Here is an 18,102-nt window from a genome sequence, read left to right as displayed (position 1 = left end):
CGATATACCATTTCATGCCAAGCTACAAGGAAGCGATACTTCTGTTTCATCATCACAACTGGTAATCCATTCTTTCATTCTGCTCACAACCAAAAGATCAAAACTTGTCGTATCTCTATCAAACTATTTTTTTTATAAAGACCTCTCAGCTAACACTGACCTGCATCAGGTTTGAATGTGACCACAGAGAGGCTATCTTTCAGCAGCCATTAAATTTCTATATTTAAAAACCTTTCAAATCATCTTCCTTTTATTTGAAATGGTTCTATACTGTAAACATTCCCCAAAACTTGCTAGAACACATGAAAAAAATCAGAAAGCTTACTATACATTTTATTGGCACAATAAATGTCACACCCACAGGTACAGAAGCTGACACACACACTTAACACTTTTTCCTACTCACCTTGAGATCTCTATGAACAATATGCTTTTGATGGCAATACTGCACTGCAGATACTATCTGGATAGAAAACAAGCCCAATTATATAAGTAACATCTCAAAGAAACAGAAGTTTTAATCAAAATGTTCAACATTTATTACTAAAGTTGACATGTATTTATCCGCTCAGAGCTACATAACCAACTACAGTGACCAGCGTATTTGAGAGAAAGCTGTTAAATACTTTAGGTGTTTGTTATTTGATCTATTTGGTTTCTACTATACTTGAAAGAGGATTTTGTTTTTCCTGTGTGGCTAATTATAGACCAGTAGAAGCAATGACTTTCAGAAAGGTTACTGAAGTATTTCCATTCCAATACTGCATACAGCTATAAAAGCTTTCCCTCTAGACCAAAGTTTTCCAGTCCCTCTTCAAAGGTGATTTTTCATGTCACAGCATGAAGACAAAAGAGTAAGAAATGGGCTTAGCTACTAGAGAAAATACTGGGAAACAGCTTGTTTGTCAAAACTTATGCAGTGAGAAGCAACTGTGCATCTGACAGAGGGCTGTTAAGTGCCTATGGTTTATTGTACATTGTGTATTGTACAAGAGTAGCAAGCTCAATGGAAAAAACTGCCTCAAGTGTAAGGAAAAATTTCTTCCATCATAATGTCTAAATATTTTTTTTTCCTGCATTATATAGCAAACAATATAAGCTATTTACACAGTACAGTGTCATAGTACATTATTGCTTTGAGTCATAAGCATTGTTGCAGAACTCTAAAAGTATGGAAAAGCTGGATAAAGTCTTATTGTTACACAAACACAAATGCGGTGAAAAGATTTTACTGTCACACATACGTGGTCAGGATTGAAAGAGATGCTATGACTTCTTTAAGAAGTGAAACTGCACATAAAAACAATATAATAACTATGCTTAAGTAAATGTATTTCCAGTCTTCATTCAAGATTAAGAAAATTTCCAACACAGAAAAATGAGGTGTCATTACTGTTACAAAATAATAACTCACGATCAGACTGCCCAGCTTAGCGTAAGGATCCTCCTCTACTAGTAAGGAGCAATGGTTCTCCTCCTCAGTATATAGAAGAAGTGGAAGTAAGGTTCTTGGTAGGTCAAAGACCTGACCTACCAGACAATTTTGTATTCTAAACTTAAGCACTGTTGTTACAATCTTTGTGCCCCTGTAGTATTGAATCATGCAGGTGCAAAATGCCGTCTTCAAAACCAAGCAGTCTATGAAAAGGTGAAAGTGCAGGGAATGGAAATATTTCATTCTGTTTCGCTTGTTCCTCTTTCAGACACCAAGTTCAGCATTTTACAGTTACTGAAACTGCCGAAGTGCTCCCACGCCACCGCTTGTACCATCCTTTTGGTTTTCCTTCCTTTCCTCTCCACTACCATTACTTTAGCACCAGTCACAAGCTTACTCTGCAGGTGCTTCCAAGGCTGACAGCACGACAAACACCTCAAGTTTTATTAGAGGCTGCAGAGACACAGCACTATACCACTCACTCCTGAACTGCTTTTACTCTGACTATCTAAGAGCGTAAGGTCTAGCAGATGATCAGGCAGTAGTTTCCTTTGGAGATGCTTTTGAACTGTGCTGCATTGCAATGTGATAGCACAAGGACTGCAGAAGTGAGTCCAATCTAAATGGAAGAGAAATAATGCAATGTGTATAACATTAATAATTGAAGAACAGCAGTCAAAACTGAATGAAAAATAGCACAAAGCATAGCTGCACTGGATTGACTCCCTTGTCTTCCACCTTCTGTCACTGTTTTCACTGACAGCGCCCTCACGCCCAAACTACTTGAGTGTGAGAAATTTGCTGCCGTTTGGCAGGTGGGGTGAAGAGGGGGAGAAACAGCAGACCGTTTTGCTACAGGTAACAATTGAAGCATTGAAATACATTTCTTGGGAGGGATTTAAAAAATCTGTATAATCATAGGCTTTAAAGAACAAGTTAGAACAAGTTATCTCTACACAGACAAACCATTCATCATAAAGATTACATGACAAAAGGATAGATAAGTGATCTCTCAAGGTCCCTTCCACAGTGCAAAGAATATTTTGTTTCTTAATTGGAACATACAAGTAAGATGTATTTTGTGGAATTTTTTTTTATTTTCCAAGATCTGTCCTAACATCTACCAAAAATTCTAAACCACTTCCACAAGGAAACAGTGGGAAGACTGAAGGAAACCAGATCTATTTGGCTGCACTAGAGAAAGAGAAGGAAGTAATACACATGAATTTTAGGAAATCCCCTACCCTTAGTCCTGGCTTCCCTTTTTTTGCATTAATTCTTATCCAGATGGGCAGATTTTTCTATGGAAAAAGGATGATAAGATGGAACCAGAACTGCTTAGAAACCTGTAATAGGGGAAGAAAAAAAGAGGTGACATTTTGAATGCAAAATGTTCTGGATTTGAATTTCTTACACGTGGCTGCACAAAAGGAGCTGGAAATGGAGAACTGCAGAGCATGGCTGTATTTTTAGTGTTTGTACCCTTTCCTGTGTTCCTTGTCAAATGTGATTGGAATAATGTGATCGGAATAACGTGATCACTTCTTTAACACTCTTTTTTCTTGCTAAAAACCTTAAGTATGCATTACAAAATGGACAAAAAAAATTTATTCAATAAGCAAAGAGGGAGAATTACCAAATTCTGCTCTTTGCTTGCTAGAGAGGAAATGCCTCCTCAGATAAAATGTGTTTGATCCAGAAATCACATCTACTGAAAGAAGAAACATGATCTGAAAACAAGATATAATACAACCTATTGCAAGAACTAAGCTCAATACGATGGCACAACTGTTTCTTTGGTTTAAAGAGAGCCACTGTCTGTTAAACCAGTTAGTGAATAAAAAAAAAATCCCTATTATGTCATAAATCCCTATCTAACCTTAGAACAGCTGCACTGAATCAGATAAAAGGTCTACAGAGAGCATTCTCCCTCCAACAATTGCTAGAAGCTATACGACGCTATTCTGGGACTACAGTAAGGTGAAATGAATAGTTTTATGACCTGCAAACCCAGCAAGATCTAGTTTCCTTTGACACTGTCCCACAGTCAGAGTCCTAGCACATTATAAATGCCAAGCACTGATCAAAGTTTCCTGACTTCTGTCCTGCATGTATGCTCTTCTCTCTAGCAAACTGCAATATGGTCATGCAATAGTTTCTCTCCTCAGGTTATTACTATGGTTCTCTCTTTTTCCACATGCTCATGCCTTTGAAGCTCTCAAGACCCTCCTATCTTTGAGATCAAGGTCCTCTAAAATTGGTTGAGCTTGGTAGCCCGGAAGTCAGCTGTTGAGGGAGGACAGAGGCCTGTGCCAGTAGACAAGACTTACAAGAAACAGAAAACATACTTCCGTATGTTTCAGCAGATCCATCCATAGATCTTTACAAACAGCATTTAGTCTACTGAAGTACAAAAAAAAAAGAAAAATCAAGCTGAGAATCTGAAGCACGAAATCAGCTCTTGATGGGTCAAATACCCAGCTCAGCGGGTAACTACCTTTTAAATTCTTCCCCTTCACATTCGTTCTTGAAAAATGAAGTTACATATATCCTGTACTACCCACATTAGCTCATAAAATTAAGCACTAAGCGTACTTGTAAAACACGTTTGACCTGTTTCCACAAGTTTTCACTAAATTGTTAGAAAAAAATAGGTAATTGTTGAACAAACATGCAATTTCAGTGGAATTACCACAAGATTTTTTTCCACACACTCCTGATAAAAGAAACTGAGGACAAAGAGGAGAGAACCATATCAGAAGTTTTCAACATTCATATCAGAGAGAACAGCAAATCCTCTCAAGTTACTCTGAAGCTCTTCAAGTGACCTTACAAAGAAGGCGGCAACAGTCTGGGATTTAGAAGAGATGGCTGAAGTGGCAACGACTGCTCCACAGCTCATCACATCTACTTCAACACAGCACAGAAACACATACCAGAAACCCTCAATCACAAAGGAAAGTTCTCTACCTGCCAGAATATGAGAGGGAATCAGCTTTGAAAAGACATGTAAAGTTTTGTTAAAGAAAAATTTTCCTTACTATCAAGCTGTGTAACTCCACAAATCACAAATCACTTCTGGGGATATGAACTTCGCAGCTGATTTTTTGGGGGATGTTTTGGTTGGTTCCCCACCCCCCAAAAGATTAGAGGGAGTAAATCCAAGATTTAAAGAGATGAGAGAAAACAAAGGAACAAGGATTTCACAGAAATGCTTTTGTTGCCTCCTTATGTTGGGTTAAATACACTTCTATTCTTCACTGTCATCAGTACTTGTGAGCTTTTTATTTATATTGCTTTCACACAATTCTTACTGTATGAGGCAGAGGGAACAAAACAGTTGTGGCACAGTTTCCTAATTCCCAAATTGTTCCTTTTGGTCACACTACCCACACTAGAGAAGTGTGAAAGTTTTCTTTACAACGCATTTTGTGGAAGTCAATCGATTTCCTGGAAGTCTCATATCAAATTTCTTCTACTTTTGTATGGCTACACTTAAATGAAGCTGCTGGGGCCTCCCCTTCCAACAGTGAAACTGACTGTCATGTCATTGCCACAATTCACCAGTTTAAAACCCCTACAGAGCATTCACTAAAACACTCGTGTCCCTATTCGTTATTTTCAAGTGTCATTAAGGAGGAGCATAATTTTGATATTTATTACTTTTCACAACATTATCTAGGTCATCCAAGTGATCAAAGGGATAGAAATAACATAGACATTTACAAATTTCTGCACAAGAGCAGAAAACAAAGTATATCAGACCAGTCAGATCTGCAAATGAAACTCTATATGCTGCAAGAGCAGAGATTGTATTTTAATTAATTATGCAAAAACATTTGGTTATGTTCAATATTGCTTTACTGTAGAGTGGAAATGCTTTTTACAGATCAATGAAATTCCAACATCTTTGCAGGGCTACCTTATCCATCATAAAGAAAGCTAATGTAACAAGCCTAGAAATTACTTTTCCGTGACTTTTTAGAACAACTGTTAAACTACATCTTTTCATGTAAGCGGGTGGATGTGAACGGATGGCTGTTACATGCATTGCCTTGCGTTTTGAAACTGCCCTGTTCATAGCCTGTTATGTTTGAATACTTTCCAAAAGGTTACAGATTGGCTGAACTAAGGATATATGAAATCAACCCAGAGGAAATGGATTTTGGAACGGAATACACTTCCAAATCAAGCGGTCACTGTGTTCTGGCACTCCCAGACATGCTGGCACACAAGCACTAAGGAAACTAGCACCACTGAATGGACTACTAACCCCTTCAAAGTGTTACTGTAACCCAAGTTCTTTTCTCACTTGGGGCTACAAGTTCACAAAATGCTGAACACTGCTAGAAGTCAAATGCAAAGGACAGCTATTTTACTGGTTTCAGCATTAAAAACGGGGGTGGGGAAACTGATGTACAGGAATGTTATACATACCTGTCTAAATTTAGCTCTAGCCTCCTTTTCCTTCATTCTTCCATGTGCAACCAGATAGTCAAACACTTCCCCTACAATTCAATAATGAGACACATTAATGCCAATTTCAGAATCTAGAGATTCCTCTCTAGCAGTTGCTCACAGCAGCTTCACTGGAATGACTGTACTTCAAATTTTTGATTACAGGTTAGCCCAAGAGAACAAGGCACAACTGCTTTGTAATTTACTGCACTGTCATCTCTTATACAAGGCAATAATAAGACTTAAAGAATGACTGTATATAGAAAAAAACCCCAAACATTTCCTTCCAATTATTTATGATAGAAACTGAACAGCATACTTCTGTTTTATAAATAAAGATGACATGTACCCCTTCAGACTTCCTCACAAGGATTTCTTTTGCCCCACAGAAAAAAAATCCCTTCATATATGAAAACATGTTATGATATTTTGTAAATATTGTCATACCAGCAGTAGAATCTTTCTTTGTGCATGTGTATAAACATGTTCTAACCAAAATCAGAAATCTTAGCTTTAACCTAGGCTTGGAAGAGGTACCCACAGGGAAGGTCACAATAATGAGCACAGCACACACTGACACAACCCATCACACAACCATCAGATCTGTAGGTTATACTGAGAAGGATTACTCCTGAACAACCCAGTGTTGTAGGTCGTGGACAACTAAAGGAGATTACTAAAGCAGTACAAAACATCTGTGGTGTTTTGGGTTTTTTCCCCACTTCAATTAATCCAGTCATTTTATAGCCTGTCAATACAGACTACAGTGTTTGAGCTTTAGATTCAGCCAACTGACCCATGAATCACTGACATGCGTGTGAGAGCATGGGAGATTCTTTACTAAAACCCAATAGTTACATACATAAGACCTCCTACAAACACAGATTAGTACGCAGTTTTAAAAATTCTTCACTAATATACAAAATAAAAACATTAGGAGTGGATCAAATATCTAAATATTCTCTACTGAGCAAGAAAACACTGTCTTGTAGACAGCCACCTCACAAGGAAAGAGCGAGTAACTTCACATCTATTTTTGAAAAGAAGCAACTACACCAAATTTGAATAAAAAACCCAGAGTCATATAGCAGGAAAAGCAACAACTGAATAATCTGAGGGAATATCAGGAGTTTGTACAAAATAGCCCTACTGTAGTGTATTATTTAATTTCAACTTGGATAACTCAGCTGTATTTCACAGCTGTTTCTTTAAAAATCTTGAAGGAACAAACCTGAATACTTCTTCACAATTCAGGGAAAATGACACCAGAGAGAGAATTATCCCCAATTTATGCCAAGCATTGCAGTTGTAGCAATAGTGTCTTTATCCTGCAGTCACACTGTTCATATACATCATGCGTGACCAGTACCCTGACAGAGAAAAAATACGGGGAACTGATGCCTGCCACGGAGATTACCAGCCACTCCTGTCTTGCACAACACGGCATGTGCAAGGGGTACTGCTCACAGCCTTTTAGACCAGTGCAGTATGTATCTCTCTATTACACTAAGATCCCCACTGGTTTAGAAAGCAGCTGGCCCTTACACCTCCTAGAAGCTAATCACTAGATGGCAACAGGACTTCACTTTTAAGTCTAATACCATCAAACAGCACAGAGGTGCCTCCACAAACACCTGTACTAGCCAATATTTTAACGGTATTTTACCACCTTTGTTTCTATTCAGACAAATCTTGGCTGAGCATTTAGGGAGCTGTTAGAAGAGAACACAGGCAGGCAGAGAATCATTACCCGATTTAGAGTAATTCGTTAAACTTCACATAATCTAGAGTTGGAATTCAATGTTGATTTTCTTTGGAAAGAAGTCTCTGTATCTCCCTCCCAAAACTAAAGAAAAGCCTCAACTATTTGAGATTCCCAGCTGCTGATGCTGAAGGGTTACATTGATAAACTGAGTGCTATTAGTTTTTAGCCAGCAAGGAGTAACTTAAGACCAAATACCTTAATTCTAGCTCCAGTGAAAATATCTGACATTGCGTAATGTGTGCTTTCCCCACCTCCGCAATCAGGAATAAATGTTTAAGTCCTCCTAAAACGGCATAAAGCTAAGCCTAACAATTCTAGACAGTAGAAGATCTTTAATTACGGTATGTCAAATGTCATCAACATCTGAAAAACAGAAGTTGCAGTACTTGTTCTTTTGAAAGCAACAGTTAAACAGTGGAATGTTTCACCTGAACATGTTTTTACCAAATATACAAAATAGGACACCAGAAGTAGGGAGCTGAATACAATAAATTCAGAAGGCTGGCTTTTGTTATGGACAGGAACAATCGATGCCTAAATAAAGATTCCCATTAAATTTGAGTTGTGAAAAGAAAACAAGTGTTACCGAGTTGCAATAAGTTCTGAAGCTGGTTTTACAAGTTACAATTAATTATGTTGCCCAAAGAAGTCGCAGAGAATATATTAAAGATTTTGCTTAAGATTTAACACTACAGTGTCATTAATATTTGCTCAAAAAGAAAGCAAAACTTTAAAGAAAACAAGTGCTTTCTACCCCTTGGCCATTTGCTAATGTGTCGTCACAGCAGAGAGGTACTCACCCCCACTTGCATATTCCATTATTAAATAGAGAGTCTTTTCAGTTTCAATGACTTCAAATAGTTTCACTACAAAAGAGAGCCATTTATTAATCAGTTAACTAGTTGCAGAAGTATTAAGTTAACCCCACAGAGAATTCTGTCAGAGAAACAAAAAACAAAACCACAAACCTATTTGCTTGCTGCTAGACAATATCAGACTATTACTCTAAAGATTTTTCTGTCTAATGCTCCTAAATGGAAAATACTGTAACACATTTGGTCAACTCATATAGAACAACATGTTCTCAAGAAACAATATTTTGCTTCTGTTACATGGGAAAAACAATTAAATTAAGCAGAACTTCCACAGACTTGAGCATCAGCAATAGCCATTTTTATGCACTGAAATGGCACACATGGTGACAACTGAGTTATCAAGACAGTTTGCTGACAGTCCAATAATACTACTACATCATTTAAATGTACATTCCCACACAATTTCTTGACCGCTTCTTGATTCTGGTACATACTTATTTTTAATGAGAGCCTGAATTCAGTCAAAATCAATACTATACTCAAAAGGAGCAAAATTATCAGTTAGCTATGCAAATAACAGTTTTGTGCAAAGGGGACCAAAACACATTTGTAACACACAGCTCTGAAAAAGTATTTATTACTGCTAATTTACAGTAAATTGACACCTTAGTGTAGAGTCATCTTTTAAACTCATACCACAACAATTTTAACAGTGGAAAAGCTGACGTTTCTCCAGAGTTGGAAATTATGTGAAAGAAACAAGGTACCTATATTTGGATGATTTAAGATCTTCATTATTCTTACTTCTCTGAAGAGCTGAAATATAAAACACGGAATAAATTAATGAAATAGATAATACCCATTCTTCCTAAAGCATTATCATTTTGATATACTTATTTAAACAAACATTACTATTAGCATTTCAATGAAGTTCATGAAATAAGCACTTACTGGAGGGAAGACTTAAGTGCCTGCTTCTTTTAACACCCCTCCCCAAACATATCAGCCCTCAAAAATCTGAAAACGCCCACAAAGCACTCCAGATAGCTCAGGAGAGAAGTGATCTTAGCTCTGCAGTTTGCAGACTTTTGGGGCCAGAAGACCACTATAAGCCCATGCAGATTTTTGCTGGCCAGTACATCTCACACCATCTTTCATCCCCTTCACAGAAAACACTGTTTCCAAAGTTTCACAAATCCCCACCAGAGCACCGTTTGAAGACCACTGCAGTATGTTACTGGTATAGATTCATCACTCTTTGGTACTGCATTAAAGCCATGGAATTACTGTGCCACCACAGGAACTCACAGGTGAAAAATCAGCTGCTTACAGTGCACAAAAAGCATGTTGCCCAACTACACCAGCAAAAAGCAAGTTTTAAGGAGAGATGGGGAGGCAAGGCTCCCCTTCAGCCCTTCAGAAGCTTTCCCGCGAGGTGACTGAGCCACAGTAGCATCTAGTCCTGGGTTTGTCACTGCAGCTCCACTGACTCTCACAGCCAGACATCCAGCCTCCAAGCCTGCTTGGCCAGTACAACACACTGAAGGTACTTACCAAAATTAATAGGGCAGAACACAAACAGTATTTTCCTGACCCAACAATCCCCAGCAGACAGAATAAACATCATTACTTCAGGGGTACAGTGAAGGGGATCAGCCTGCTCCCACCCTCTTCACCATCCACCTTCCTATGCAACAGGATCATACCGCTTCCCTTTATGCAAGCATTGGTGTTAACCCAGACTGATGCACAAGGTCCAGGAATGAATTTAACAGAAAACCTCACAAAACACAAAACTCCCCCAGATAAAAACACCCCACCTCTAAGTTTTCTGTTGCAGCTCCCTTGCCCACCCCAGTACATCTATTTTAGCAGGCTGGCTGGTGAGGGAGTACCAATGCCTGTTTCAAGCTGCAGAATCACATTAGATCGACGGTGCTGCATTCATAGACCACTTACTGATTGTAACGATCCTTCTCCCCTGCCAGCCCCCAACACCAATACCAATGTAAAGCGGGTTTTGCCTGAGTAGTCATTTCCAAAGAGTTAAGCTTTGCCTGTCACACAGAGTAAACCCTGTCCTCCTGCAACTGGACAATAATACAGGAACAACATCTAACAAGCCACATATGAAAGCAAAGTCTATTACTGATCAGCTGTTAATTATTTTCACCTCTGAAAACTCTCTTCTGCAGAAGTCAGTTATAAGATGCACATAAATTCCTGCAGGTATTTAAAACGCATGTAGATGTGGTGCTTAGGGACATGGTTTTGTGGTGGACTTGGCAGTATTAGGTTAATGGTTAGACTGGATGATCTTAAAGGCCTTTTCCAACCTAAACGATTCTATGATTCTATTCTATGACAAACCTGTAAGTGTAATACTAAAAATGCCACAGGTGGTGTTACTGCAATATAAAACTGCTTTTAATAAAGTTGGTTAATAGCAGGTGAAGTAAAAGTAGTCCCACTTCTCCCACAAAAGGCCCAAGGTAAAAAATTATTACAAAAAAAATTAAAGTGCAAATACTATTTATTCAGAAAACCCAAAGAATTATCTTTTGAGGCAGCACGCTACATGGCAGTTAAGTGTGTAGCTGTTCTCCCTCTGCAGCTCCCCCCATGTCAGCCCAAGACTCCAGAGGGTTGACATTCTTAAGCCTTGATTATTTTCTACCAGCATGCTTCAAAAAGCAGGAGTAATCAAGTGGTTTTATTCTAAACCTAACACCAACTTCTACTGGAATATCAGTAATGTAACAGATCACACTGAATTTAATGTAAAGAGACTGAAGCAGAACAAAAGTCCAGAGCTCCACAGGAATGCAGACACGGGAGAAGAGAGTTTTGTAAATAAGAGGTAACAGCACTGTTGTTATCAGTAAGGAAGCAAAAAGTGCTGCTGCAAGATTTGCCTCAGGTCAGGTTGCAGATAAAGAGAATACATTTAATATGTCTACATGTATTACTAATGACTCAAAAATCTGTAGGTGTACTCAATAAAAGTGAAGAAGTGAAACAGGAAAGAAACAGAAAACAGCCAGAGTCAACAAAACAAAATCCTTGTGCCTTTTAATGAAAGGAAACAGGTGGGCTGGGGTTTAATTAAATAAGGGGTGGAGTGCAGGGGGAAATAACAATTTGGAGACCAGTTGTTCTAACCATTCTCTGCTTTCTGATGTTCCTATAAAGGCTAATATTTGGGGAGCAATCCTCACTGCACTGCCCAACAGACCTTCTCCGCCATGCTACAGCCATGACTGAATGGGACATTACCTGAACACAGAGTAAAACCAGTCTTCCAAACACTTTTATCTTATTATCATTATCCAGGTCTATGCCTTACACTTTGCTAGATGACAAGCTGCTTAAATGCAATCAGGATTGATTGATCAAGTAAACTTTTGGCCATGCAAAAGACAGTTTTAAAAACTATGTTTGCATTTGTTCTTTTTCCCCCAGAGAGGTAAGTAAATTGCCTTTTTTTAACTAGGTTATTTCTGGAGAGTTTTCATATGTAATTAGACAAGGTAGACTACTTCACTATCTCCCTCTGACCATCAGAAATTCAAAAGCAGTTGAATCTATAGCTATTTGTTGCTTATTTTTCATACAGTTCAGTTGAACTAGTGCCATTAATACTTTTAATCACAGCTTGTGTAGCTGAAAGCCTCTAGTCAGCTTTTAAAGTTTTGAAGACAGTTTGCTTAATTTGCTCACAATTCATTGTTGTACATTCCACCCCCAATACTCAGATAAAGCCCATTGGGTCAGACTCTCACCAAGGGCAACTCCACTGCTGCACAGATGAAAACTCTGGCTGTTATTTAGCCTATTCATCATCACCTCACCCACCTAAAAAAAGTATTTTCACAGGATTAAGTATGGGAATATAGGCGAAGTTGTAGCTGGTGCCAAACAAGTCAACCAAGGGCAATATAGAATAAGACAGTAAGAATGATGCTAAAATTCATAGTATCATCATGTAAATTAATATATTTATTTTAAAAAGTTAGAATAATGAAGTATGCTGACTTGGCTGGAGCTAGCTACTCTCTCCATTGTACACTGTACAATGTCTGATGTGATAAAGTCAGGCTCATACCACATTTTGTGCTGCTCTAAATATATCATTGGTCCACAAGAATATTACTCTGCATTACCAATTCGAAAGAAGCATGTCAAAAAGTAGCTTCTACATATGAGCCATTTGTTGAAGTGAGCAACTATAAACAAGCTTTTTTAAAAAGATGGGTTTTGTCTCAGAGAAAATTCAAAATAATAATACTTGAGAATGGGATAGAAACACCACCAAATTTTTTATTAAAATTTTAGTTAGATAAATGCACTTCAGATTGTCCTCTTTCCCTAGTCAGTTTACATGTTTAGGATTTTGACAGATAGCAGCTTCCAAAGGTATCTGCAAATGCTTGACATAAATTCCTCTATCAGAAATAGGATATAATACATAATACAATGTAAAATATCATGCAACTTTCACACAATATGCTGAGAAAAAGGTTTCCTAGACTTCATTCCCCCAAAATATTATGTGCATCAACTTATAGCAAATGAAGCAGTAATTACCATCACAAAGTAAAATTAATTGCAAACAGCCAGGTATGATAAAAGCCCACACACCTTGGGTTCTCTGCCACAGGAATGCAGAAGTTGTATCATCAGAAGACATAATGTGAGGGTCCTCAACACAGGAAAAAATCATCTTAGTTTTAGGAACTTGTCATAATGAGACCATGAAGGCAGACAATCAACTGAAAACAGTGCTTATCAGTTTAATTTCTGATACTGAGATTAAAAACTACTGTCAACTTGTTGAACAGCTCATTTTCCGTCAACAGGAGCTCTACAAATGTTTCTAGGCAAAGACAAACATCCTTAGTCTGCCAAACAAATGGCTTTCGGCTTTGTTGTGGTCTGGTCCTTTGACTGTGAGCCATGTCAGATATGGGGAAAGAATTACATTTAATTAATGCTGCTAGCTGACAAACTGAGCAAAAAAACCCCTAACAAAACACCAATGGAAGCAGACACATACCGAGTAATAATCTTGAAGTAATTTTACTTGAATTTTATTATGCTGACACATCGGAAACAAGGGAGTCACAGGAAAAAAGGACCCATCTTTTAAGCCAACTCTCTTTGAACATACCAAAAGACAGATTAGAAGTGTTCCTGCATTAGCCATTCCAAGAGTTTCAGTAACAAATACTGGAAAAGTTTGCCAAAAAGCAAGGCAGTACATTTGTCAGATACAGAGCACCAATATATCCTGGCCTCCTTCCCTGACCAAAGCGGGGGGTTTTTCACAAGATGTTGTCCCAAGCCAGCTTAAGCTTTACCTGTGTATTAGGCTCCTCCAGATAACTGCTCACACTGAAATATGCCCTAGATATAATTAGGAGGCTCGAGCAGGAAGCCTTTACACAATACAAGTTTGCCTCAAACAAACCACAACTTGAAAACAGAAAAAATACTTGTTATAAACAGAAAAGCCTAGGCATTTTAAATTTTCATCCTTTTCTTGCAGTTTTTAAAATACTGACACAGGGTCCGTGTTAAAATAGATGTTTAAGAACTCTAAAAAGCTTTAATAATTAAATGGCCCAAACAAGTGGCAAAACATCTGCACATAATGAACAAAAATATTTGGCTGAGGAGCCAAGTTCTAAAAAAGGAAAATGATAAGTGATTTAGTGCTATTACATGAGCTTGGTAAAAAAACAACTTGCATATAATAGCATTACTAATTCAAAAGAAAAAAAAACATTTTTTTTTGTCTAGGAGGAAGTGAACTACTGTAACATCAGCACTTGTTTCCAGTGAGACTGATATTCACTGGAACTGGGTACAGAAGTACATTTGTGGAGAACAGGGATTATGACTAACACCACCAGCATGGGAAAAAAGCTCTAAGAATTCCCTGTTCTTTCTAAGCAGGGAAGTACCGCTTAGTTTCCTCTTCACCAAGCAAGAGCAGAGTAGTAATTAGGTCCTAAAACAACAGTTAAGAGTAGCTGCATGTGGCTACCACAGACTTCCTCAGCAGCAGACACAAAACCCAACTCTTTTGAAGAGCTGCGCTGCTGAATATTGAGCTGTCAGGACTGCAGCCGCCTGGAGGTTACTGCGAGGGAAAACTGAGAATTACTGCTCCAAAAAGCAGAGTGAGTCCTTAACAAGGTTAACTTCTTTCTGGCAGCTGAAGTATCGGTGTGGAAGACATATTACAAAGAAATCAGAACCGGTACCCTTAATCACCATTTGTTTCCCCACCTAAGGATGACTAGGGTATGCAGCTACACCACAGCTCAGACACTACATACCACACCCTCTTCTCCACACAGCCCTTCCCTCCCCACCATAACTCAAATATTTTATTGCTCTCTCCAGAAACAGAAGATCAGAAGCACTTCTATCTTAGCTTCCCTTGCATCTACAGGTCATATGTACAGTTGGCTTCAAATGCCCTGAGGCTACAGCACCGCTGACAGTGCTGGGGGAAAAGGGGCAAGGGTTTGCCAACAGCCTTGATAAAGCAAAATTGGTCAGTAATGCATTGTGCGTTCACTTTGCTTACTATGACAAGCAGGCATTTAATTTTAAGAAAATTACTTTCAGTTTTTGAATGGAGAACTCTTGACTGATCTTGCCATTTTTCTTCTGTGCTCATGTAACAAATGAGCTTAGATAGGAGAGCACATTAGCAATCTCACTCCCCAAATTTGATCTGATTTCTACCCTGCTATTTTGTGCCATTCTTCCAGACTCCCATTTAAGAAACCCAGTGGTAGACAGGACCAATTTACAAACCACACTTTATAATCTAATTTTGTAAATTATAAATAAAAATGAAATTACAGTGGAGACGTGAGTGGACATTGAGCAGCTGAAACCCAGGAACCAAACGGCCAAACACATTTCCAGCTTGTGGCCTTGCCAACTGAACACCTGTGACTCATAAAAGGTTTGCTTTGTACCTGAATATGAGCTGAAGCTAGCATTAAGGTCTAATCTCAAGATAACACCATTTGAAGGATTAAGATTTTACATTTTTTTTCTGAAAACATGGCCTCTCTACTTTTCTCTGACCATTTTCCCATGCCCTGACCCCTCCCCTTCATATCACACAGCTTTTGTTTCTCTTCCAAGTGCTTCAAGCATTTAACAGTTTTTTCAGGTATTCAAAGTTAAACAGATCTGCCACACAAATCAATTTTATCTAATCCGTCATATTACCTAATTTGCATTTCATTTCCTCCCTGCTTACCCAGAAATTACCGACAAAAATTCTGAGAAAACTGGAACCACATTATCTACTTTCACCCAGTCTATGGAGTCAGTAGGAAGTTGCTGCCTGCTCAGACGACAGAGCCTTTCTTCCATAGATTATTCTTTGCCTCTCAACCAAACTGTACAATGTAAGAACTTGTGTGTTTTTCCTATTTACTTTTGCACCATTAATTTTGATAAAAACGTCTAGTCACACAATCTTTTTAGTATTTGTATAAAATCCAAAGGTGCATATTCTCCAGTTTACTCTGGTTATGCTGTTTCATTTTGTTTGCAGGTAAGTTCTGGGTATTCTCTCGTTCAAACAGAAATAATGCAAGGAGCTTTTTTTATCAAAGTACTCAAAAGTAAATAAAAAGCCTTTGACTGCAGCACTTAAAAGGACAGAGTTAGAAAAGTCCTAGGTAAAAGTGACATTTAAATGTACTTCCTGCTGGCACTCCAAAGCAGACTGGCTTGCTTGATGAAAGAGTAGGATTTATCACTACTTACTAAAATAGATAAGGCGATACAACTGTAACAGCACATTAAACATTTGAGGCTAGAGGGAAGAAACCAGAATTGCCATGCTCCAATTTGTTCCATAAAACTGCAGCACCTTTTCTGCTGCAAACTATGTGAAAGGCATAGATATTGCTTGGCCTTCAATTCAGAGGCAGTATTTTCAAGGCCAGTTTAAGAGGACAGAACATAAGCTTTGTATTTGTAAGTTTACCAAAGTGACCGGCATGAAGGAGACATGAGGCATGACACCAAACCACAAATGTGTTCTCTACAGTTAGCTATGCTTTGGAGACAAAGGAAGTGGCTAACACCACTTTTCTCAGTTTACAGCTCTGTACAAATTCATCTCGAACAACTGCAGGGTGGTCAAAAATATCTGTTACAAAACTAGTTATTAAATACAGTAGTCAGATGTGCGCAAGGTATGCAATGCTTCAGATTCTCCAGCACAGGCGTTCAGGGTTAATGGAAGGAGGCAGGGAAATGAAACAAGTTACAATACAGTTCAAAGATTAAATGTAAAAACCTACCTTTTGTAGACTAGTTGGGTTCAGCTGTGTTTTGTCAATTATTTTTATGGCAACCTAAAGGAAGAGTTCATAATCAGTATTTTCTGTATGAACAATGCAGTGTTATTAGAGATGGACAAATCCAGTAACAGAAATGGAAAAAAATGAAAATTACACAAAAACCATTCAAGTTTCTTCAGCAAGTTATGTACTTGTATTTAAACTGAAAGCATTTGGAATTAACAGTTAAAGTGTAATTAATTTCTACTGCAACTAACTAGACGAGAGTGGAAAAAACCTTAGTATTTTAAGCATGTTAAGATGAGAGACGCTCACACTTAAGTCTTTTGCTTGGCATTAAGACCATCACATTTATTACAGTGGAAGCTCCAACACCAGAATGAGAGCAGCGTGCCTACTGATAATATTTACAGAGCACAATTACAAAACAGATTACACAGTACTGACTGAACATTGGCAGTTTGTGAAGATGCTTCCAAAAGCAGAGATTTCAGAGCAAACTGAAAGTAATTCCACACAAATTTTGCAAGAACTAAGTTCACCTTTGGAAATTCACTGAATATTTGTATCAATTTGCTCCCTGATGGATATGAAAAGAAATATCACTTCTGCATTAACAAAAACCCACTGGCTATAGTACAACAATTTGGGCAAGTTCATTCCTTTACTGGTTCTCATCTTTTCAGCAAATACTGCACAGGAACGCTAAAGAACAAAATAAAACTTTCACAAAATAATCAGACGAGAAATTCACTACCATGGTAACTAGCCAGACCAAGATTTGAGGCAATGAATAGGCAACAGAGATGAGCTCCAGTGCAATGCAATTTGGATACATGATGAGTTAGAACAGGAAATGGGAACCTTTCTAGAATTACAGGCCAATTGGTATTTTTCCTTTCTAGATTAGAGACTAGACGTAACAGAAAAAACTCTGTAAAACCCAAGGAGATGGTGCCTCTCAAAGAGGCAAGATGCTGCAACTCAGCTGATTATAATACCTCACTGGTGTGAAGCAAGGGCTTTCAATTCCCCTTGAATTTTTGGCTCAAATAGTAGACATTTCTCCTTCCCATGCCACAGCTCCCATTTCCCTGCATCACCTAGTGCTACCTTTGTCATCTCATTAAGTTGGGGTTAGCAACATACGGAAAAAAGAATATCTTCTATCAAAGCAATTTTACTTCCCTACATTCAAGTGCAAAAATACATAGATGGACCATCATGATGGAGAGGGTAAGAAGGGAACACAGCATTCAGTGCTTGGGTGCATCACAGAATTCT

The 18,102-nt window shown here is 38.2% G+C and overlaps 1 protein-coding gene across 10 annotated transcripts in view; it reads right to left on the bottom strand.

Annotated features, from left to right (window-relative positions):
• MARK3 (microtubule affinity regulating kinase 3) overlaps nucleotides 1-18,102 on the bottom strand; it is a 65,181-nt gene that overhangs the window by 29,345 nt on the left and 17,734 nt on the right. For all 10 annotated transcript variants that reach the window (XM_075103994.1, XM_075103986.1, XM_075103990.1 and 7 more), the window contains 5 exons: nucleotides 16,819-16,872; nucleotides 9,241-9,289; nucleotides 8,459-8,524; nucleotides 5,873-5,943; nucleotides 407-463 (listed from right to left, as the gene is read on the bottom strand). In XM_075103994.1, the coding sequence (XP_074960095.1) occupies nucleotides 407-463; nucleotides 5,873-5,943; nucleotides 8,459-8,524; nucleotides 9,241-9,289; nucleotides 16,819-16,872 (297 nt within the window). The remainder of the gene's footprint in view (nucleotides 1-406; nucleotides 464-5,872; nucleotides 5,944-8,458; nucleotides 8,525-9,240; nucleotides 9,290-16,818; nucleotides 16,873-18,102) is intronic.

This window comes from Phalacrocorax aristotelis, chromosome 9, assembly GCF_949628215.1.
Source record: "Phalacrocorax aristotelis chromosome 9, bGulAri2.1, whole genome shotgun sequence".
Taxonomy (NCBI): domain Eukaryota; kingdom Metazoa; phylum Chordata; class Aves; order Suliformes; family Phalacrocoracidae; genus Phalacrocorax; species Phalacrocorax aristotelis.
This window is presented reverse-complemented; position numbering and strand designations above follow the sequence as displayed.